We start from the raw sequence: 25,364 nt of genomic DNA, 5'->3' as shown, positions 1-25,364 counted from the left end.
CAAGGTATTTTCCCAAAAGTCTTGGCAATCATTGAGATGTTTCTTAGCAAAATTGAGACGAGCCCTAATGTTCTTTTTGCTTAACAGTGGTTTGCGTCTTGGACATCTGCCATGCAGGCCGTTTTTGCCCAGTCTCTTTCTTATGGTGGAGTCGTGAACACTGACCTCAATTGAGGCAAGTGAGGCGTGCAGTTCTTTAGACGTTGTCCTGGGGTCTTTTGTGACCTCTCGGATGAGTCGTCTCTGCGCTCTTGGGGTAATTTTGGTCGGCCGGCCACTCCTGGGAAGGTTCACCACTGTTCCATGTTTTTGCCATTTGTGGATAATGGCTCTCACTGTGGTTCGCTGGAGTCCCAAAGCTTTAGAAATGGCTTTATAACCTTTACCAGACTGATAGATCTCAATTACTTCTGTTCTCATTTGTTCCTGAATTTCTTTGGATCTTGGCATGATGTCTAGCTTTTGAGGTGCTTTTGGTCTACTTCTCTGTGTCAGGCAGCTCCTATTTAAGTGATTTCTTGATTGAAACAGGTGTGGCAGTAATCAGGCCTGGGGGTGGCTACGGAAATTGAACTCAGGTGTGATACACCACAGTTAGGTTATTTTTTAACAAGGGGGCAATTACTTTTTCACACAGGGCCATGTAGGTTTGGATTTTTTTTTCTCCCTAAATAATAAAAACCATCATTTAAAAACTGCATTTTGTGTTTACTTGTGTTATATTTGACTAATGGTTAAATGTGTTTGATGATCAGAAACATTTTGTGTGACAAACATGCAAAAGAATAAGAAATCAGGAAGGGGGCAAATAGTTTTTCACACCACTGTAAATACTAGGATAGCAAATCACGGGTCTGGATTAAATTGGGGCATCCATTGAGGGCGGATGGAAATCAACAAGTTTTAGATTAAAAGGCTAATGCTATACCCTATTAGCTTCTCAATGAGGATTCTGCTAGTATTGATAAGGTTCAAGATTCGAAATGTTTGATGGCCGTTGATTTAACTGCAATAGGCATGAAGCTGTGATTTGCACCGCAGATTTCAGAACATTGGCCAAAGAATACTCCTGGTTGGGTGACAATGAATGTAACCTGATTTAGCTGTCCTTGCACAATATATATGTTTAACCCTAATGATAGAAATGCTCAAAAATGAAGTACATCTTCAAATAAGGGATTCTAGTGAAACAACTATTCGATTGTCTGTGTCTAGTAGACAAAACTGCCCAGGCGTTAAGTCTTGGGTGGGTACTATGTATGAGTCAAAGTTTAAGGTATTGTGGTTTATATATTCATAGCTTCGATATCCTTGATGGCCTGTGGCTTTAATTGTTAGATGAGGGTCATTAATTTCATCTATTAGGCAGAGGATCTGTAGCGATGGAAGAGCAATGGTAATTATTACTAATGCTGCCATAACTGTTCAGACATTTTCAATTTCTTGAGTGTCTAGGAGGTGTTTGTTAGTTTTATATGAGACTGCAGCTGTAATAATAGAAAGTACTAATGTACTAATCAGAAAGACAATTAATAATGTGTGGTCATAAAAGTGTAATAATAGGGAGGATTTGTCTTGGAATCCTCATTGTGTTGGGTGGGTCATTGGCTTAGTTTAGATCAAGATGTACAATACTGGTCAGAAGTTTTTCAGTCTTTATGGAAATGCACACAGTTTAATGACTAAATGTTTTATGAAATCAAAGCAGAGAACAAACAAACAATGGCAAATAAAAAAATAAGTCAAAGCATTATTAAGTGTACAAAATTCTATTCAAATTTTCAATTCATCAAAGTAGTCACCTTTTGTTGGTATAATAGTCAAACTGTGGTGACCCTTTTGATTCAGAATGCCAATCACTCTGCCTCCAGCCAAAGTACCCCAGACCATCACACTTCCTCCTCCATGTTTGACAGTTGGTGTCACACACCGAGGAATCATCTTTTCATAAGCTCAACAGCTTACAAACACCCTTCATGATGAACCAAAGATTTCAAATTTTGATTCATCGGTCCATGAGACTTCTTTCTAGTGTGCAGCAGTCCACAGCTGGTATTTCAGGGCCCTATTTTGTCCTTTTAGGAATGTCTTTCTTACTGCCATTCACCCTGTCAAACCTGCAGCACAAAGTCTCCTCTTCGCACTAGAAACTGAGACTTGCCTTAATGACTACTGCTAAGCTGTGCTTGAAGCTGTTGTGCTGTGAGGCATCAATCACACAAGCTGATGACCCTCAGAAACTTGTCTTCTGATTGGGTTGTGACTTTGAGTCTACCAGATCTCTTCCTATCAGAGTTTCTTCCAGTTTCCAGTGGCGTTGGACTGTGTAGGACACCACTGTACTCACTGACAGTTTTTTTTTTCTCAAAATAAAATGACTAAACTTCTAAGGATAATAATGCTCTGCCTTATTTTATTTGTTAATTGCCATTATCATTGGAATATTGTCCAAGTAGTACTGCAGAAGGTGTAGTAACACAGTATGTATCAACTCTGCCTTAAGACAAACATTGGGGTTTTTAGTAATCAACAGAATTTCACCTTTCACTCCAAATCGTAGCCTTAAATCTTCAAATGAGAGTCTGCTTAATAATTCCAAGAGCCAAACTTAAAATAAGTGGTTAGGCGGCTTCTGCTGTTATGCACCTAAAACCTGGAATAGTTTACTGATAGAAATTTGCCAGGCTAATATGGTGGAGCACTTTAAAAAACTGCTAAAAAGTTTTAACATGGCTCATTGAATTATCATTTTTATCATGGCTCCGCAATCCATACTAATCCCTACTGCCACTGCTGTTCGTTTTACGGTTTCTCTGTTGTGGCAATCTGCGCCACCACCACCTGATCAAGGCACCATGCAGTTGCTATATTGCTAGATTGACGGTCAGAGGTCCACATGACCATCATCATCAATTTTTTTCATGTGAAGCTTGAAAACTATGAGGACTGATTTAGATCATTTATGTTAGGTAGTGGTGGCTGGGCGGTGTCATGGCCTTGGAACCCCTGCAGATTTTGCTTTTTCTCTCCATCCCTCTGGATTTTTTTTGTTTTTTCTGTCCTCTCGGCCATCGAACCTTACTTTACTCTTTGTTATTTAGTATTACCTAATCTTATTTTTATTTTTACATTTTTATTGGTTAGAAACTTTTCTTTCTTCATCTTCTAAAGCAATTTGAGCTACATCATTCGTATGAAAATGTGCTATATCTACTCTATATATATAAAATCCTAAGCCTAAAAGTGCAACGATTTTGTGCAACGATTTTATGTGACGTTTTTATGTGACTTTTTAGTCATGTTTTAAATCTGGCTTAATTTAAAACTTTCATATATATGTTTGGTATCATTCTTTTCAGAATTTATCTAACTTTATTGTGATGTTAGATTTTCCGATTCTTACTCCGTTTTTAAATTATGAAGTAAAAACTATTAAGAACTCACGAGACTTTGTGCCAAGAGATTTAACCACGCACGGGGCTGTAAATAAAAGACAAAAATTAGGACAGCTGCTATACAGGCTTTTAAATGTTCGAAGCACTGCGTGAGATGGAGATCACAAGCCAGCAGCTGATCGAGCAAATAGGATGTAAAAACATGTTTCCCATTGTATCACCGTTTAAGAGGGGGTTTCAGAGGAGCGACTGCGTCTCCTTGAGGTGTGTTCAGCCCCCCTCTTCGCAACACGAGCGGCAGAGACGCGAATTGGCTTGAGCATAGCGCAGGCCGGGGGGGTTAGCGAGCAAAGCGAGCAGGGGGCAAACCCACAAGTATTTAAATGTTTTTATTGTTGTTGTTATAAAGAAAATTATAATGAAAGCATTAGTGGTAGCAATAACATAAATCTGATAATTTCCTATTAGGGCTCCCTGTTGGCCAAGCTCTGCGTGAATTAGGAGACTCGGTGCATTCCCTTACTTCCTAGGCAAATACCAAAAGTCATGTACAGGTTGAGAATACCTTTGTGATTAGTTGAAAAAAGCCAGCAAGTGATTGTCACAGGTAAGATAGCTGAGCGAGTAAGCGGCAGGTTGTGGCCTCGTAAAGGAAAGTTCAACTCCTTCTCTTATCACAGCCCTGTAGTGAAGACTACATGCAGGACTGCACATCCGGAGACGTAAGCCAACTCCTACCAGCGGGAGGAAGGCTAGGTGGAAGCTTGCCAGTTAAAGCTTTTATCTGTTAACTAAATGTATGTAGGATCAAAGCCTACTCATATAGAAGGGTTTTAGCTTAAGTAAAGTGCTTGAGTTGCATTCAAAAGATGTGCGATAAAGTCCTGCAAATCCTAAATGTGGCAGGAGTTAGAGGATCTTAACCTCTAACCTCTAAACAGAGCTTTGAAGGTGAAGGCTTTTGGTTTAATTGATCTAATCTCCTAGAATCGTGTAAAAATGGTGAGGGTTATTGGAAGTTCAGTAATTGTTAGAATAGTGATGACTGATATAATTATAGAGGTTTTAGTTTTATTAGTTCAATTTAATGTTAGGGTGGGGGGGTATTAGGTATAATAGTTACAGATAGCATATATGAAAGTTGGAGATTGAAGAATAGGCTTAGCAGGGCAGAGAGGGTCAGTAGTGTGGCGGTGAATGTTAGTTCTTGCTTAGCAGGTTCATGTAAGATTAAACATTGAGGTATGAATCTCGGTAATGGAGGAAGGCCACCTAGTGATAATAGGGAGGTGGCTATTAAAATAGGTAATTTCTATCAGTTTGTGGCTAGGGTATTAGTACTAGTGGAGTTGAGGGTTTTATAAATATAGTTGATGTTATATTCTAAATTGGCCCTAGTGTGTGCTTGGTGGGTGGGTCTGTTTGTGTGTGTCCTGCGGTGGGTTGGCACCCTGCCCGGGATTGGTTCCTGCCATGTGCCCTGTGTTGGCTGGGATTGGCTCCAGCAAACCCCCATGACCCTGTGTTTGGATTCAGCGGGTTGGATAATGGATGGATGGATAGTTGATGTTATAATAATATAGAACAGGGGTTCTTGAGGTCTGTGAACCCCTAGGGGTCCATGGATGGTTTTCAGGGGGTCCGTGAGGGTCAGATAAAAATTAACAATTATATTCACTATACAGCCCAGTACTGTTAATTTAGAGTAGATGGTAGATGTAGTAGTAGTAGTAGTAGTAATCATAGTAGATAACATTGTAGTAGTAGATTTGTTTTAATTTGCACAAGAGGATTGTATTTTATAATTATAATGAGTGGCCATTACCATACACATAAAAAGGAGTGTTTTTTAGATTGTTTACTTTAAAGTTTAATAATATGTTGTGTATGTCATATACTGTATGTACAGTACTGTGCAAAAGTTTTAGGCAGGTGTGAAAAAATGCTGTAAACAAAGAATGCTTTCAAAAATGGAAGTGTTAATCATTTATTTTTATCAATCAACAAAATGCAGTGAATGAACAAAAGAGAAATCTAAATCAAATCAATATTTGGTGTGACCACCCTTTGCCTTCAAAACAGCATCAATTCTTCTAGGTACACTTGCACACAGTTTTTGAAGGAACTCGGCTGGTAGGTTGTTCCAGACATCTTGGAGAACTAACCACAGATCTGCACTGGCAATCGGAAGGTTGCCGGTTCGAATCCCGTAAATGCCAAAAGGGACTCTGCTCTGTTGGGCCCTTCAGCAAGGCCCTTAACCTACAATTGCTGAGTGCTTTGAGTAGTGAGAAAAGTGCTATATAAATGCAAAGAATTATTATTATTATTATTATTCTGTGGATGTAGGCTTCCTCACATCCTTCTGTCTCTTCATGTAATCCCAGACACACTTGATGATGTTGAGATCAGGGCTCTGTGAGGGCCATACCATCACTTCCAGGACTTCTTGTTCTTCTTTACGCTGAAGATAGTTCTTAATGACTTTGGCTGTATGTTTGGGGTCGTTGTCCTGCTGCAGAATAAATTTGGGGTCAATCATACACCTCCCTGATGGTATTGCATGATGGATAAGTATCTGCCTGTATTTCTCAGCATTGAGAACACCATTAATCCTGACCAAATCTCCAACTCCATTTGCATAAATGCAGCCCCAAACGTTCAAGGAACCTCCACCATGCTTCACTGCTGCCTGCAGACACTCATTATTGTACCGCTCTCCAGCCCTTCGACGAACAAACTGCCTTCTGCTACAGCCAAATATTTCAAATTTTGACTCATCAGTCCAGAGCACCTGCTGCCATTTTTCTGCACCCCAGTTCCTATGTTTTCGTGCACACTTCAGTCGCTTGGCCTTGTTTCCACGTCGGAGGTATGACTTTTTGGCTGCAACTCTTCCATGAAGACCACTTCTGGCCAAACTTCTCCAGACAGTAGATGAATGTACCTGGGTCCCACTGGTTTTTGCCAGTTCTGAGCTGATGGCACTGCTGGACATCTTCCGATTTCGAAGGGTAATAAGCTTGATGTGTCTTTCATCTGCTGCACTAAGTTTCCTTGGTTGACCAGTGCGTCTACGATCCTCAACGTTGCCCGTTTCTTTGTGCTTCTTCAAAAGAGCTTGAACAGCACATCTTGAAACCCAAGTCTGCTTTGAAATCTTTGTCTGGGAGAGACCTTGCTGATGCAGTAGAACTACCTTGTGTCGTATTGCTGTGCTCAATCTTGCCATAACATGAAACTGTCTTCCACAACCTCACCTTGGTAGCAGAGTTTGGCTGTTCCTCACCCAGTTTTAAGCCTCCTACACAGCTGTTTCTGTTTCAGTTAATGACTGTGTTTCAACCTACGTGTGACATTGATGATCATTAGCATCTGTTTGGTATAACTGGTTGATCAGACACCGGACTATAATCCTACAAAATCCCTGACTGTGCATGTGTACCTATAAGAATTGATGCTGGTTTGAAGGCAAAAGGTAGTAACACCAAATATTGATTTGATTTAGATTTTTCTTTTGTTCACTCACTTTGCATTTTGTAAATTGATAACAATAAACAATCATTATTTATATTTCTGAAAGCATTCTTTGTTTACAGCATTTTTTCACACCTGCCTAAAACTTTTGCACAGTACTGTATGAGACAATCAAATCTCGATAAATAAAGTACATTAAATTCATTGCTTGCAAAGTTGTGTTTATGTGAATATTTCTGAGGAAGGGGGTCCATAGCTTTTATCAGATTCTTAAAGGGGTCCGTGACTGAAAAAAGGTTAAGAATCACTGGTCTAGGGGATGATATATTGATGAGAGCTAGGGTTGGCTTGAAGTGTATAATTGAGATGATTCAGCCAAGGTGAACAATTGGTGAGTATGTTATGATTTTTCAGATTTGGGTTTGATTAAGTCCATTCCATCCTCCGATAAGGGTTGATGTTAGTCCTAGGGGTTAACACTTTGGGGGATTTGTTAGAGTAGTGTTAATGGAGCAAGTTTTTTGTCAAGTGGCGAGAATAATAATACATTTTATTTATATAGCGCCTTTCCCATGTTCAAGGCACTTACAGAATATAAGAAAGAACGGCAGGGTATACAGTATATAGCATTGTACAAACCAGATAAATAAATAAAGAAGATTACGACACTGAATTCAGAGAAAAAAAGCCTAACAGACAACATAATTGATGGTCTCGCACACACACATACAGGTTACATGAGCATCTTGACAGAGACGTAAACTGAGAGAAGGGTAATAAAGTCAAGTAGAGCTAAAAGCCTTCCTGAACAGATGAGTTTGAGTTGTTTTTTTAAAAGAATTCATGGAGTCAGCTGACCTGATTAATTTCAGTAGGTCATTTCAGAGAGTCTGGGCGCTATACAGCTGAAGGCCCTGTCACCCATGGAGTGTAGATTAGTGTGGGGCACAACAAGATTGCCAGAATCAGAGGACCTTAGTGGGCGGGCAGGCACATAGTGATGGAGGAGGTCACTGATGTAGTTTGGTGCGAGGTTATTTAAGGCTTTGTAGGTTATTAGTAGGATTTTATATTCGATTCTGTAGGACACAGGGAGCCAGTGAAGACGGAGCAGGATGGGTGTGATGTGCTCGCTGCTGCTGGTTCGAGTAAGGACTCTTGCAGCTGAGTTTTGAATAAGCTGGAGCTGTGATATAAGATTAGAAGGGGCACCTGCCAGTAGGGAATTACAATAATCGATGCAGGATGTGATAAAAGCATGGACAAGTTTCTCAGCATTAGAGAAGTAGAGGAAGGAGCGAACATGTGATATGTTACGGAGGTGAAAGTAAGAAAGTTTCTTAATGTGATTTATGTGGGTGGAATAAGAGAGGGAGGAATCAAAAATGACACCAAGATTATTTGCATTAGAGGCAGGTCTGATGAGATCACCGCCAAGACAGACTGGGAAGGAGCTCATTTTATTAAGGTGCATTTTAGTCCCAATGTGCAGGAGTTCAGTTTTGTTGAAATTTAATTTTGAAGAGTTCTGCTCCATCCAGGTTTTAATTTCACTAAGGCAGGTTGTGAGCTGAGAAAGCTCTGATGAAGTTCCACTTTTAAAATTGAAGTAGAGTTGAGTATCATCTGCATAAAAATGATAACCCAGTCCATAACTACGGATAATATGGCCAAGGGGAAGCATGTAAATACAGAAAAGCAGAGGACCGAGGACAGAGCCCTGAGGAGCTCCTTGTGTGACTGGCGCTGAGCTGGATCTGCTGTTGCAAAGACTAACAAACTCTTGCCTATCAGTCAGATAGGACTTGAACCACTGGAGGGCAGTGCCAGAGATACCCAGCATGTTCTCCATTCTGGACAGTAGGATGTCATGTCTGACAGTGTCAAATGCTGCACTGAGGTCTAACAGAATTAATATGTTGGTTTGTCCAGAGTCTGCTGCCATAAGCAAATCATTGGTTACCCGTAGCAGAGCAGTTTCACAGCTGTGCCGCACCCCAAAACCAGACTGAAAGGATTCCATCAAGTTATTAGAGGTTAGGTAATTGGTGAGTTGGGAAGCTACAACACACTCGAGAACTTTTGACAGGAAAGGTAAGTGGGAAATAGGCCGGAAATTAAGATTGTCAGCATCAAGACCAGACTTTTTTAACATTGGGGTTACAGAAGCAATTTTAAAAGTGAGCGGCACAGAGCCAGTGTCAAGGGATGAGTTTATTATTGTTGTAACAGTCGGGATTATGGCACAAAGGCAGGATTTAAGTAGTGTGCCGAGGATGGGGCCCAGTACACAAATAGTCGGCCTTATCTTACAAAGCAGGTTATTATCAAACGCAGATGTGACTGGTGAGAACTTAGAGAAGGAGCTGCATGGAGTGGGAAAACAGAGAGAGATATAAACAGATGATGTATTTATGTTGGTTGAATTATTTAGATCTTTAATTTTGTTACGGAAAAAGTGGAGGAATGAGGCCCGTATATAAAGAGATTCCTTGTATAACTTCTGAGAGTCAGAAATGCACTGGGGCTACACCTAGTTTGATGGTGAGGGTAAGGATGAGTAGTGTGGAAGTTGGGGTTGATACTCCTTGGATTAGACATTGTCAGGTTAGTCATGCATTTATAGTACTTGCAAAGGCGTAATAAAATATTTTGTTGCCGTGTTGGTTAGTAATGAGGGGGATGATGGAAAATATATTGATCTCCAGTCCTATTCATGCCAGTTGTCAGTGGGAGTTGATGAATGTTAAGGTGGTCCCAATTCCTAGGCTTATTAATATGATGGATAAGATATATGAGCTCATTAGTAGGGGAAGAATTTTAATCAACATATTTGAGGGAATGGCTCCACAAGCTTAAATTAGCTGACCCTACTAAGAAGTGGTGTAATTGTTGCACTGAAAGTTTTGAATTTTCTGGTGCAGGTTCAAGCCCTTTTTTCTATGCATTTAAGGGGGTTTGAACCCCTATTACCTACTCTGTCAAAGTAGTCCTTAGCTCTCAGGCATAATGCCTTATAGTTGTGGGGGTTTGGGGAGGGGGAGATGTGTCAAATAAAAAGGGCAGGAAATTTTTCCATACTAAATTTATTAGCTGATCATAACAAACTCATGGGTAGGAGGCTCAGATTCAGATGAATAATATGGATAGGACTACTGTGTTGATAGCTCATTTCAGTTTAGTTAATATAGTGACACTGTATGTAGGACCAAGAAATATAACAGCAGATAATGCATTTATTAATAGTATGTTGGTATATTCTGCAAGGAAGAAAACACTGAAATTAGTTCAGATTCTCCATCTGGTAGGTCAAATAGAGCTTGGTTTGTTTATGTCATGGAGGAGAGAAGTCATATTGCGTGCAGCAAGAGGCCACGTGGGAAGGATTAGTCATATTGCTTCTTGAGACTTGTTCTCAAAAATGTGCTTAAGGCAAATCCCCCTGTATGATTAGGCCCAAGATGAAACTGAATGACAGCTTGTAAACACCAATCAGGGCAAATTTGAGTTTGAGGCCCATTCAGAGCCTAGGATTGAGCCCAGCAAAAGTTTGCTGCATCATGACAGCTTGTGCAACTACAGTACATGGCGAATCTCACCACATCAACCCAATCAACAAAGTCTGAATGTTGTACGTTGGATATTCAAGACTAGTAAGGAAACACTTGCTTGCCAAAAGTGTTTTTTTTTACAAGTTCAGTAAGAATATTCTTAATATCTCAGTTCTGCACATACAGCCTCCATCAATTCAGGCTGTGTATTGGTAGTGGACTCGGCCCACTGTTACTGCTCTCTCTACTAAGTTGCTCCTGTTACCCTTGGGCAAATTCATATGGTGGTTGAAACACAACCCAAATTCCAAAAAAGTTGGGAAACTGTACTGTATTTGCAATTCTCCTAAACCCGCATGTTTATGTTCTTTGCACAATAGAACAGATATCAAATGATTAAACTGAGAAAATGTACCATTTTAAGAATGAGGTCATTTTGAAATTGATGGTATCAACACATCTCAAAAAAGTTGGGACAGGGCCATGCTTACCACCGTGTAACATCCCCACTTCTTTTAATAACAGTCCATAAACATCTGGGAACTGAGGAGACCAGCTGCTGGACTTTTGGGAGAGGAATATTGTTCCATTCTTATCTGATATAGGATTCTAGCTGCTCAATAGTCCTGGGTCTTCTTTGTTTGTATTTTTCATTTCATGATGTCCCTAAATGTTTTCAGTTAGAATCAGCCCCCAGCCTCTTCTACTATGAGGCTACGTTGTTGTTAACAGATGCAGCATGCAGTTTAGCATTAACTTGCTGAAATATAATACACTAATATATATACAGTAAAGGCCTATATAAAAAATAATATATATAAAGGCCTTCCCTGAAAAAGACATCATCTGAAGAGAGAATATATTGCTCTGAAAACCATATACACCTTTCAGCATTGATGGTGTCTTTCCGGATGGGCAAGCTGCAAATTCCACAGGCACTAATGTACCCTCATACCATCAGAGATGCAGGCTTTTGCACTAAACGCTGATAACAAGCCAGCTGGTCCCTCTTCTCTTTAGTCCGGAGGATGTGGCATCCCTGTTTTCCAAAAAGAATTTCAAATTTCGATTCATCTGACCACAGAACAGTTTTCCACTTTGCCTCAGTCAATTTTAAATGAGCTTTGGCCCAGAGCATTTCTGGATCATATTCACATATGGCTTCTTCTTTGCGTGACAGAGCTTTTAACCTGCATTTGTGGATGGCATGGCAAACTGTGTTCACAGATAATGATTTCTGGGAGTGTTCCTGAGCCCATGCAGTGATTTCCATGACAGAATCATGCCTGCTTTTAATGCAATGGCTCCTGAGGGCCCAAAGATCACAGGCATCCAATACTGATTTTCTGCCTTGTCCCTTGCACACAGAGATTTCTCCAGATTCTCAGTATCTTTTGATATTATGTACTGTACAGTTGTAGCCAAAGGTTTTGAGAATGACACAAATATTGGTTTCCACAAAGTTTGTTGCTTCAGTGTTTTTAGATCTCAGATGTTTTGATGGTATACGGAAGTATAATTGCAAGCATTTCATAAGTTTCAAAGTCTTTTATTGACAATTTCATTAAGTTTATGTAAAGTCAACATTTGCAGTGTTGGCCCTTCTTTTTCCAAGACCTCTGTAATACGCCCTGACATGCTGTCAATCAACGTCTGGACCAAATCCTGACTGGAGGAGGCCCATTCTTGCATAATCAATGCTTGGAGTTTGTAGGTTTTGTTTGTTCACCCACCTCTTGAGGATTCACCACAAGTTCTCAATGGGATTAAGGTCTGGGGAGTTTCCTGGTTGCCTTGCAGTTAGGAGACCCAAGTTCACTTCCTGGGTTCTCCCCGTATCTGAATGGGTTTCCTCCCACAGTCCAAAGACATGCAGGTTAGGTGCATTGGCGATTCTAAATTGTCCCTAATGTGTGCTTGATGTTTGTGCGCCCTGCCCGGGATTTGTTTCCTGCCTTGCGCCCCGTGTTGGCTGGGATTGGCTCCAGCAGACCCCCCATGACCCTGTAGGTAAGATATAGCGGGTTGGATAATGGATGGAGTTCCCCGGTTATGGACCCAAAATTTCAATGTTTTGTTCCCGGAGCCACTTATTACTTTGCCTTACACAGTGCTCTATCATGCTGAAAAAGGCATTATCACCAAACTGTTCTTGGATGGTTGAGAGAAGTTGCTGTCTGAGAACGTTTTGATACCATTCATTATTCATGGCTGCGTTCTTAGGAAAAATTGTGAGTAAGCCCACTCCCTTGGCTGTGAAGCAAACTCACACATGAATGGTCTCAGGATGCTTTACTGTTGGCATGACACAGGACTGATGGTAGTGTTCACCTTTTCATCTCTGGACAATCTTTTTTCCAGATGCCCCAAACAATCAGAAAGGGGATTCAACATAGCAAATGACTTTACCCCAACAGTCCTCAGCAGTACAATCTTTGTACCTTTTGCAGAATATCAGTCTGTCCCACATGTTTTTCTTGGAGAGAAGTGGCTTCTTTGCTTCCCTTCTTGACACCAGGCCATCCTCACCATGTGTGCACCTGCCTGCTTCCATTCCTAATCAAGCTCTGCACTGGTGGTGCCCCAATCCCACAGCTGAATCAACTTTAGGAGACGGTCCTGGCATTTGCTAGACTGTCTTAGGTGCCCTGAAGCCTTCTTCACAACAGCAGTGGAAATGGGTTGTTTAGGATTAAGTTCATTTTGATATCAAAGAGGGAATTTGCAAGTTATCCGATCACTCTTCATAACATTCTGGAGTATATGCAAATTGCCATCATAAAAACTGAGGCAGCAAACTTTGTGAAAATTAATATTTGTGTCATTCTCAAAACTTCTGAATATGTCATCTACAGTTGTTGCCAACGTGGTTATATTGAGGAACATTCTGAAATTACTCCACAATTTGTAGATGAATTTTTGTGCAGATTGGTGAACCTCTGACAATCTTTAATTCTGATAGACTGACTGCCTCTCGAACATGCTCTTTTCATACCCAATCACGTTACTGACTGGTTGCCAATTAATAGTAAATTTATATAGCACCTTTACCAGGCTAACCTAATTAGTTGCAAAATGTTCCTCCAGCTGTTTAGTGCCACTTTTCCAGCTTTTTTTGTTGCCCTCATCCTTACTTTGATATGCCTTGCTGCCAAATTCAAAACGAGTGAATATTTTTCATGAAATAGTAAAACGTCTTCACCATTTGATTTTTTTTGGAATAAAACATGGGTTTATGAGATCATTCTGTATCACCTTTTACACAGTGTCCCAAAGTGTTTGGAATTAGGGTTGCACTCAAACTTTTTTTTTTTTTTTACTTTATATATGGTTACTGACAGATGGGGACTCTAGTAGATAAAACTATCAATATGTCCATGCATCTTTAAGTTGATCTGAGATTTATAAAGGAGCTTATTTTGGCCTGTGGTGTGTGTACTTTTATATAAATCCAATGATTTGTGCATACTGCCTTTTGAATGTCTATTTAAAAAAAAAAAAAAAAGTATGGAATCTAATCAAGGTTTCAAATATGAGACCCCAGCTCTCCAATGATTCAAATGGCTCCCCAGTAAATGCAAGGATGGCTGCAGTGCCTTAGACTGGACAATAAAGTGTAACTCAATCAATAACAGAGGCACAAAGCCTAAAAATGTAAACATTGTTATTTCAAGCAGTATTCCATCTGTATCCATCAACATCTATCTGGATAAGAGGGTTAGACAATGGGAAGGAAGAAGATTGATTCCATTCCTTATCCCAATGCACTAAACCAGCCAGCAAGAGCATCAGAGTGTGGCAGGATGGTGCTATTTCAGCTCTCTAAGACTGCTTCGAATTGACAGACTGGAACATTTTCAGAGAGGCTGCTATGAATGGTGACTCCAATCTGGAGGAGTACACAGACTGACTGGCTACATCTTCAAATGCATAGAGGATGTTACTGTTACCAAGGATGTTACCACAAGAGCCAACCAAAGCCCTGGCTGACAAAAGTGCACAAGCTGCTCACGATCAGAAATGCAGCCTTCAGATCTGGAGACAAGGCTGTCCTCAGGATGACCAGAGCCAACCTGTCTCGCGCTATAAGGAGAGCTAAGTGGGCATATGTGCAGAGGATCAACAAACAATTCAGCAGCACCAGAGACACACGTCGTATGTGGCAGGGCGTTCAGACAACTACAAGCCCAACCCACACACAGCAGTGATGGTGATGCCTCCCTTCTGGATGAGCTGAACAACTTCTTCGCACAGTTTGAGGTGCAGAACAAGAGCCTGCGAGAAAAGCAACACCTCCCTCCACTGACCAGGCACTCTGTCCCTCCATAAATGACGAGAAGAGGACTCTATTCAGAGTCGAGTCAATCCACGCAAGGCTGCAGGACCTAACATACCTGGTCGTGTGCTCACAGAATGTCAGTCAACTGGCTGCTGTCCTCACAGACATCTTCAACACATCTGAGCCAGTCGTCAGTCCCAGTATGTTTCAAGTCAACCACCATCATACCAGTGCCAAAGAAGTCAGTGGCATGCCTGTGACTACCGACCAGTTGCACGCACGCCAATCATAATGAAGTGTTTCGAAAGGTTAGTCATGTCACACAAAGACTAATCTCCCTGCCTCCCTTGACCCTCTTCAGTTTGCATACCGCTCAAACAGGTCAACTGAGGATGCCATATATGCTCTGCCCTTCCTCTCCCTGACACATCTGGATATAAAAAAAAAAAAAGACGCATATGTCAGGATGTTATTCATAGACTTTAGCTCCGCCTTCAACACAATCATCCCTCAAAAGCTGGTTGTAAAACTAAGCAGGTTGGGCCTGAACACCACCTGGATCCTGGACTTCTTGACAGAGGCCCCAGTCAGTTCGGATGAGCTGCAACACTTCCAGCATCATCACACCTAGCACTGGAGCACCGCAGGGCTGAGTGCTTAGTCCACTGCTCTTCACCCTGCTGACTCACGACTGCACAGCCACGCACAACACCAACCACATCATCAAGTCTGCGGATGATACAATGGTGCTGGGACTGATAAGGGATGACGAAACAGCATACTGAGATGAAGTGGAACAGCTGTCTGCATGGTGTGAAGACAACAATCTCTCAGTGTCAACAAGACAAAAGAGATGATCGTGGACTTCAGAAAATCACATCCTGCCCACATCCCACTCAGCATCAACCGTTTAGATGTGGAGACTGTTAGGAGTACCAAGTTCCTCAGTGTGCACATAACTGAGGAACTTACGTGGACACAACACCTCATCACTAATCAAGAAAGCCCAGCAGAGACTACACTTCCTGAGGCAACTGAAGCGAGCAAGTCTTCCCCCTTCCATCCTCACCATGTTCTACAGAGGCACCATTGAGAGTGTTCTGAGCAGCTGCATCACGGCCTGGTATGGCAACTGCAAGCGCCTGCAAAGGATAGTGAAGATGGCAGAGAACATTATTGGGGTGCCTCTCCCTTCACTACAGGACATATTTTACAAACGCAGTGTACACAAGGCCTGCAGCATTGTGCAGGACCCCTTACACCCCTCACATGGACTTTTCACACTTCTACCACCCAAGAAAAGGTACTGCAGCATCAAAGCCAGATCTGCCAGGCTGCAGGAGAGTTTTTACCCCCAAGCTTTCAGTCTCCTTAACACCAGGCTGCCCCCCCTGGGATCTTCCACACTGCCTCAACCACCTCTAAAAACAGAACTTTTATACATGTTTGCCACTGTCCTGCAGAGACGAGTGTGAAATGAAAAAAGAAAAGAACTGAAAATCTCATACTGACCTTTAAGTATTTTGACACTCTTGATATCCTTCTGCTGTGAAACATTCTGACCTGTCGTTTACACGTCTTAACTTATCATACACTGATATAGATCATACAGAAATTATTTTTTATTATATTACATATCTTACACATCAATATTGCTGCTACTTCTTTTGTCTTTGCACAAGGTCTTGTCTTGTTTGAGTTTTAATTTTAAATTTAAATGCTATTTTTAATTTATTATTTGCACGTCATGTTACACTGTGGACCCTGAGCTTCGCAATTTCATCTATCGGTATACTTGTATATGGCTGAGATGACAATAAAGTTCACTTTGACTTATCCCACACATTTCGAAGTTGTATGCTGTGAAAGCGAGGACACCACATTTTTCATACCATTTAAAAATTTAAGCACACAGTAAAGCTTCTATAAATTCTCCAATGCTGGTGTAAGGGGGCGCACTGGTGCAGGCTTTACTGGCTAGTGCTCACTCACTCCAAATGTTGCATCACAATATAGCAAAGTACCAGCACTTCGAAAAAATCATCCCCAAGTGTACCCATTGCCAAAGCTGGGCACAGAGGTGGGGTATAAACAATGTCAAACGCATGTATATTCTTGTATCTCCAGTCCAGATTCTTCCACATTGCTATTTCCCTTTGTTTCAGGCACAAAAGATGTACCTCTCATTCTGCATATGCAAGATGGAATTCACCCAACTGCCCTCTTTCTAAACCTGAAAAATCCACTTAGAGAGTACAGCCTACTCCAGAAGTACTAGGTTCAATGTAGAAACCAAAAGATGACAGGATGCCATTAAATGGTTATTTCATTGCATAAAAATTAAACTTAATGAAAAAATTTAGATCAGCTGTGAAAGTGCAGGAGCAGATGAACTGCACGGTGCTGCTCACATGTAAAAAAAACGGAGTGACACACACACAAAAAAAACTTCAGAAACACTAACTTGAAGCATAGCCTGAATTGCGTCGAAGATGGACTCTGAATGAGCTGCTACCTTGACTTTGCGCTATACATTTTAGGTCCTTCTGAGTTGAAAGGTCATCCCTTGGAAACCTAGTTAATTTATGCACTCATGTACACCAAATAAAGACGAAATACTACAGCTTCAAGTTTGGTTTCTGAAAGTATTCACATAGAAAGTTATGCCACAATCTACAGTGCACATCCAACATTCACTAAAAGCACACTAGCAAGTGTGGGGGGGAGAGTTGAGGCACCTACCCAAACAAACCTTGTGGTTACAGCTGGTCCACAGAAAAAGCAGCACCGTTCCTTAGAACTAGAAACAGACCACCATTCAGACACCTGTCAGGACCTTGTGCCAAGAGATTATGGACATGCTTCCCCTCAAAACATACATGCAATGTAATGGATAACTGAAGGTCACAAAGCTAATGGAGTAATTTTCAGATATCAGCAATGATTCTTCCTAGAATCTGCTTACCTGTTCATAAAGCCACAATTGTAAATCTCCAATTACCTACATGGTTACAAATTTGTTTCCTTTGACACAAAACATCTACAAGCTTCATAAAGCCTCAGCATCTTAATCAGCTATTAAATCTGAGAATTTAAAGCATCAGTCCAGACTTTGGCTTTGTCAGTGGTGCAAGCCAATGACAAAAAAGTGATGAAAACAATAAGTCCAAAAAGATTTACTACCCAGATAAACACAACTTAAGGAACAATTCATTTATTTATTGTGCAAATCTGAATTATTAAATTTACTTTATTTAAACTTACAGGCTTGCATTCTAGGAATGTTAAAAAAAATTACACTACTGAAAAAATTTTTTAAACTTGGGCAGGAAAAAAAAACAAAGAAAAACATTAAAAAAGTCTTCTCGTGACGAACAATCAATCAAATGAAAATAACTGAAAAATGGCACAGCGGGGACCATAGGGTACATTCACCATACATAATTCTGTCATTTAAATGTTCTTAACAAAAAGAAAAAAAAGAAAAAGCAACAAGTGAGGCTATGGTGGTGGAGGTTCAGCACCTCAGATTAAAAAGGCCCTGCAGTGTAAGGTTAGATGCGTGAGCGAGAAGTCGGCCCCTAGGTGAGCATGTCCCAGAGGCAGCAGCAGCACAGGGCCGTCCAGCAAGCAGTCAGGCAGGCGGTCTCTCCAGAGTCATCCCGTCTTCTTTCTTCCACTACATAAACTAAAAGACAAGAGTGACAGAAAACACCATTTTACCTGGCAGTCTCATTTAGAGTCTTTTAAAAGAAACTGTCCAGCCAACCCAATACCATACCTATGCGTTTTGTCATATAGCATCCAATTTCAATAATGACCATGTGCACTGTGGTCCTGTATATTTTTCAATACTTAAAGTGGAGAATGGGCAAGTTAAACATTTTACTCGGAATCACACAGCAAGTTACAGGCCGTGACTAAATTGTGATTAGTAATTAAAACTCACTTACGGGACTTGGAAATCAATTTCAGTCAACAAAATATTACAAAATAAGTGACAGGAAGTAACATACATTAAAATGACTTGACGTTTAGTTGTTATTTTGAGTTATTCACGCAACAGTATGGAGATTATGGAGCAGCACGATTTTAGAAGAAGAAAACACGCCCAAAGAAAGGATTTGATTAAACTATTAATTTTGTGTGGCATCAGTTTACTTTTGCTGTCCTTCACATTATACAAGTTTTGCAAACTAATGAGACTGGAAAGTTAGCCAATTCTTTACATTTTTTCCCTCCTGCCAAAAGTACTTAAAAAAAAAAAAAAAAAAAAAAAAAAAGTCAGGTCGCAAGTCAACTCACAAAAATGTTCCTTTAAAACTGAATATTAACCCATAAAAATCTAACAAGTCCCCAACCTCTTTCTCCTCTCTATACTTCATGCAACCTAAATTCTAAATTGGTATAGTTAGGTCAATAAATATTTGGACAGACTACTTTCTCATTTTGGTTCTGTACATTACCACAATGTATTTTAAATGAAAACTCAGATGCAGTTGAAGTGCAGACTTTCAGCTTTAATTCAGTGGGATGAACAAAATGATTGCATAAAAATGTGAGGCAACTAAAGCATTTTTTTTTTTAACACAATCTATTTCAGGGGCTCAAAAGTAATTTGACAATTGACTCAAAGGCTATTTCATGGGCAGGTGTGGGCAAGTCCATCATTATGTCATTATCAATTAAACAGATAAAAGGCCTGGAGTTGATTTGAGGTGTGGTGCTTGCATGTGGAAGATTTTGCTGTGAACAAACAACATGCGGTCAAAGGAACTCTCCGTGCAGGTGAAAGAAGCCATCCTTAAGCTGCGAAAACAGAAAAAACCCATCCGAGAAATTGCTACAATATTACGAGTGGCAAAATCTACAGTTTGGTACAACCGGAGAAAGAAAGCAAGCACTGGTGAACTCAGCAACGCAAAAAGACCTGGGGCCTCATGTATAAAACTGTGCGTACACACAGAAATGTTGCGTAAGAACGTTTCACGTTCAAATTGCGATGTATAAAACCTACACTTGGCCATGCCAAGTGCGTAAAGCCATGCACTTTTCCATAGTACCTCATACCCTGTCGTACGCAAGTTCTCCGCTCGGTTTTGCAGACTGGCGGCACCCATCGTCAAAGCAGTGCTACTGTTCCTGTGTGGTTACCCTTTCTTAGATCCACATCCACGACGGCGGCTTTATCAAATACACTGAAATTAACCGCATATCATTCATAAATTTAATGCATCCGATTGTAATTAACTTGTAACAATATAATGGTCCACAGAATGGTCAAACTATTCTAAATACCATAACTGCTTTTGCATCATTACTCTCACTGCACCTTCTTCTGTCCACTGCTCCCATTAGAGGTAGCCACAGCAGATCATCTTTTTCCATATTACTCTCACTGCACCACTCGGAGTATTTATATCACTGTATCAGAGTGGGAATCACAGATCTACAGCGATTGGAAAGAGAATTATCAGTATACAGCATCAAGCACTTGCTGCCTCAGCCATTCGCTATTTGAACTGCTCTCATCCAACCAACGCTTCACAGCCTTACCTGTTCGGACCTCGCGGTTCACAAACAGTTTCATCCCAAGAACTATACATGCACTCAATCAGTCCATCAAGTGCTCCTTGTAGAACTGTTTGTACTTGCAAGTTACCTTGAGGTAATTGTACTTATGATACAGTTATAATATTGCACAACCTGATCCACTTTAAAAAGCGTGTATTTACATATGACGACGATATCATTTTTAAGATGAAATGCAGCAAAATATGTTGATTATACAGATAAAAAAAAAAACTACACGTTGCCACAGCGCTAGCGAGCTTGAGCTTAGTTCACGGATTGTTCCTGCCTCGCGCTGTATTCATGCTGTAGCTGGCGCGACACTGGAAGGATAGAATAATTAAACATTACGAAGATATTTCAACGTTCCTTAAAAGTTTTGAAGAATCGGCGTTCTAAGCTTACAGATGGCTTAACGTCTATTACAGAGCCGATTGTGTGGCGATTGGGTATTTGGAGAAAGAAAAGTAAGGACAGGAATTGGGGGTTGGTACGTTTGAAAAAGACAGTACTTCTGTAATAAAGCATTTCATTGAAGGTCACACATGGCGCAGCAAGCATCTTGCTGTAAGACATGAACAATCACTGTGCCACCGTGTTCCCATGTTTAATAACATGCTTTAACTCATATCATCATGAAAATGACATCACGTATACTTCTCAGTATTTTAATTATTCAGAGCTGTAATATTACGAACGTAATGGATTCTGTGTCCTGTCGGAGGAAGAGCACGTAGTGATTCAGGCACATAGAGCACATACAAGATCAAATACTAAAGTAGCACGTTAAATGCTTTGTTGTGTTACGATGGGATTTGAGAAACTAGTAAATTAAACTATTTTAAGATGAAGTTTATGATGTTCTACTTTAATGACAAAATAAACGTGATTAAAGTTGACATTTCGTGCTTTTTTCACACTGCCTTTTTTTCCACTGTACCCTAATAAGCTTTCATAGGATACTCAGACGGTGGTGTACGAGTCGCCTTTTCACGCCAACTTTGATATGTGACAACTTTTATTTCGGGTACTGTGCGACTTTGTGAACTTCAGCTTTCGAGTTTCTCCAACACGCTATGTCACTTGATCAGCTCCCTTTTGTTGCTTATATAACTGTTTAAACCAACAAATAGTACGTTTCTTTGTCTCCATTTGGTATTCGCTGAAATTCTTCTATTTTTCCTCATACTTTTGCCATTGCCTTTTCACAGAACGCTGGGCTTAAGGGCTATTTATATTGATTTGCAAATTCAAAGAGGCGTAATTCTGGGAGGAGTTGGGGCGGGACAGCAAGCGCGTGCGTATTTCCACGTTGAGCGGGAATTATGTAGCGGAAGAACGCGGAAGTTGGCGTAAGCACATTTCGGCTTTTGTGCTTACGTCATGTTATAGTGCGAATTCTACACACGCCATTATGCATGAGGCCCCTGGACGTCCACGGAAGACAACAGTGGTGGATGATCGCAGAATCATTTCCGTGGTGAAGAGAAACCCCTTCACAACACCCAACCAAGTGAACAACACTCTCCAGGGGGTAGGCGTATCGATATCCAAGTCTACCATAAAGAGAAGACTGCATGAAAGTAGATACAGAGGGTGCACTGCAAGGTGCAAGCCACTCATAAGCCTCAAGAATAGAAAGGCTAGATTGGACTTTGCTAAAGGACATCTAAAAAAACCAGCACAATTCTGGAAAAACATTCTTTGGACAGATGAAACCAAGATCAACCTCTACCAGAATGATGGCAAGAAAAAAGTATGGAGGTGGTGTGTAACAGCTCATTATCCAAAGCATACCACATCTGTAAAACACTGGAGGCAGTGCGATAGCTTGGGCGTGCATGGCTGCCAGTGGCACTGGGACACTAGTGTTTATTGATGATGTGACACAGGACAGATGCAGCCGAATGAATTCTGAGGTGTTCAGAGACATACTGTCTGCTCAAATCCAGCTAAATGCAGTCAAATTGATTGTCCATCTGTATCATGAAACGCCGCCCAATGACCCAAAACATACAGCCAAAGCAACCCAGGCGTTTATTAAAGCAAAGAAGTGGAAAATTCTTGAATGGCCAAGTCAGTCACCTGATCTTAACCCAATTGAGCATGCATTTCACTTGTTGAAGACTAAACTTCAGACAAAAAGGCCCACAAACAGCAACTGAAAGCCGCTGCAGTAAAGGCGTGGCAGAGCATTAAAAAGAAGGAAACCCAGCATCTGGTGATGTCCATGAGTTCAAGACTTCAGGCTGTCATTGCCAGCAAAGGGTTTTCAACCAAGTATTAGAAATGAACATTTTATTTCCAGTTATTTAATTTGTCCAATTACTTTTGAGCCCCTGAAATGAAGGGATTGTGTTAAAAAAATGCTTTAGTTGCCTCACATTTTTATGCAATTGTTTTGTTCACTCCACTGAATTAAAGCTGAAAGTCTGCACTTCAACTGCATCAGAGTTGTTTCATTTAAAATTCATTGTGGTAAGGTACAGAACCAAAATTAGAAAAAAAGTTGTCCAAATATTTATGGACCTGACTGTATACACTGCTTAATAAACTACTACTGCACATTACAGTGCAACTGCCACTTGGTAAATTTAAAGTATATGAAAGGCATATCTAGATTTGTATATTTCACAGAGCAGATCATGAAGGGCTTTGAAAAAGTACACAATTTCTAAACCTATTTTTTCTTCCTAAAACAAAATTCCAGAGAGCCAGAGGGCAGTACCAATAAGTAAAATGTACATATCCATGTATAATAATGAACAAGAGAACAAATGCTGCAACATTCATGGATTTACCATACAACTAGAATACCAGACATCTGGCAAATTCTACCCTACTCCAAAACTAAAATGGGTGCTGGTTGGCAAGGTTGACACCAACCATGAACACAGACCAATACAAGTGCAATTAAGCAAAACCATCCAAGAATAAATTAGAAATGGAAATTACAGGGTCATTCACATTTTATGCTAGGTTTCCGACATTAATACTAATGTCTCTACATTGTATTTTGAAATCCACCCTAATCTTCTTGGAAACCAAAGTTTTAAATGAATTTGCCCTTTCATATTGAATAGAACATTAATACTTAACTTAAAGGCCTCCAAACTGTGCAAGATTTCCCCGCTACTATAAGGGAATGCTCTACATAAACTTGGTTTTGAATGGCGAGTACAAGATTATACTTCAGCCTAGCTTGGTCTTAACTGCCAATATGATTATAAAACTGTGATTTTCCTAAAAATGACATGTTTCCTGTGGCTAAAAGTGCTCCAAGGTAGTGTCAACTGGAGGGGGAAGGAGATTTTTCATGGTGACATCCAATTTTGCCACCGTCCCCTTTTCCACAATAATGCATCATAATGTTATTGTATCCATTAGATGGTAGCAAAACATGGTTCTTGTACAGTAGTTATTTGGGCTCTACACTATAATGCAGATCATAGCATTACTCAGAGTCTGACTCAGGCTTAACCATAATTACGTAGAATTCTCAGGGTTAATTACAAGAACTTTATGACTAGTTATTCAAGGTTTCACAACCCAAAAAAAGGATAAAGCTAGTGAATCCCATAGCATTCTTCCAGTTAACTAACAAGACTACAGACCTACGGCTACAAAAAACAGTAAAGCAGAGCAACATTTCCATCAAGACTCGCAAACTTACCCGTGTTTTTAGGTGCTTCTACATATGCTGGGCCAGGAGGAGGAGCATTCGGCCAACCATACTGTGGGTATCCTTGGTAAGGAGGCTGCCCTGGAGGTGGGTAGGGCCCAGCAGTACCTACAGGGTAATTGGGGTAGGCAGGATTCGGTCCAGGATAAGGAACATTCGGTTGCTGTGGGTAAGGTGCATATCCAGGTGCAGTTGGTCCTGGTCCAGTATAAGGAGGAGGGTTTTCGTAATTCATGTGGGATGGTGAAGATGTCCTAAAGTATCAAAAGAAAATAAAATAAAACATTTTTACTAAAAGTTTTCCTTTACCATTTTGCTGGTAACATGGTGCATACTTTGTTCTTGAACATCTTATAGAATGTTTAGGAGAGCCAAGTGGAAGATACTACTGATGGATCAAGCTAGATTTAAAAAAAACAGTGGAAATAATTAGTACCTGGTAAGTCAACTAAATTGGCAGGTGACTTCTAAAACTATAAATTATGACTAAAATCTGACACTAATTCAAAGCATTTATAGTCCTCTTAATTCTTTGGATTTGTGTTTATCATTGGCCGAGCTTTCAAAGTACAACTTACTTTTAATATATGACATGCCCTATGGAAACAGTATTTCAGCAGTGACATTAGGTTTATTGGATTAACAGAAAATATGCAACATACATAACAAAATTAGACCGGTGCATAATTTGGGCACCCCAACAGAGATTACATCAATTCTTAGATGAGCCTCCTTTTGCAAATATAACAGCCTCTAGATGCCTCCTATAGCCTTTGATGTGTCTGGATTCTGGATGGAGGGATTTTTGACCATTCTTCCATACAAAATCTCTCCAGTTAAATTTAATGGCTGCTGAGCATGGACAGCCTGCCTCAAATCATCCCATAGATTTTATATTCAAGTCAGCGGACTGACGGCCATTCCACAACTTTCTCCCTCTGCATGAATGCCTTTGTAGATTTCAAACTGTGTTTTGGGTCATTGTCTTGTTGGAATATCCAACCCCTGCGTAACTTCAACTTTGTTACTGATGCTTGAACATTATCCTGAAGAATTTGTTGATATTGGGTTGAATTCATCCGACCCTCGACTTTAACAAGGGCACCAGTCCCTGAACTAGCAACATAGCCCCACAGCATGATGGAACCTCCACCAGGGCTGAATATTTTTCCAAAAATGATTTAAAAAACACAAAGCAATTGTTTAACATATCAAACCAGCAAAAAATATTTACTTTTGACAAATGTTACGGTCTTGCATGTTGTATGAGCCTGCATACTATATGATTTCACATATATGTTACACAGCAAAGTCCTGCAAAGTATATCGCTCAAAGCAGCCAATTGCATGCATTGCCACACTGCACTGCTTACAATGTGTTGCATTGGTGCCTGCTTTTCAATTGTCTG

General features: G+C 40.4%; 2 protein-coding genes and 1 pseudogene across 2 annotated transcripts in view; 1 reads left to right on the top strand and 2 right to left on the bottom strand.

Annotated features, from left to right (window-relative positions):
* The window catches only part of LOC127529729 (uncharacterized), a 455,734-nt gene that overhangs the window by 307,813 nt on the left and 122,557 nt on the right, over positions 1-25,364 (top strand). The window lies entirely within an intron of this gene.
* LOC114661371 (cytochrome c oxidase subunit 2-like) lies at positions 933-16,846 on the bottom strand (annotated as a pseudogene).
* LOC114660822 (cysteine-rich and transmembrane domain-containing protein 1-like) overlaps positions 17,901-25,364 on the bottom strand; it is a 66,197-nt gene continuing 58,733 nt past the window's right edge. Inside the window, exons 2-3 of the mRNA XM_028813741.2 lie at positions 23,947-24,209; positions 17,901-18,390 (exon numbers count right to left, since the gene is read on the bottom strand). Coding sequence (XP_028669574.1) covers positions 18,284-18,390; positions 23,947-24,190 — 351 coding nt within the window. The 5' untranslated portion in view covers positions 24,191-24,209 and the 3' untranslated portion in view covers positions 17,901-18,283. The remainder of the gene's footprint in view (positions 18,391-23,946; positions 24,210-25,364) is intronic.

Source organism: Erpetoichthys calabaricus, chromosome 11 (genome assembly GCF_900747795.2).
Source record: "Erpetoichthys calabaricus chromosome 11, fErpCal1.3, whole genome shotgun sequence".
Taxonomy (NCBI): Eukaryota; Metazoa; Chordata; class Cladistia; order Polypteriformes; family Polypteridae; genus Erpetoichthys; species Erpetoichthys calabaricus.
The sequence above is the reverse complement of the archived record's forward strand: the minus strand, read 5'-3'. Positions and strand labels throughout refer to the sequence as shown.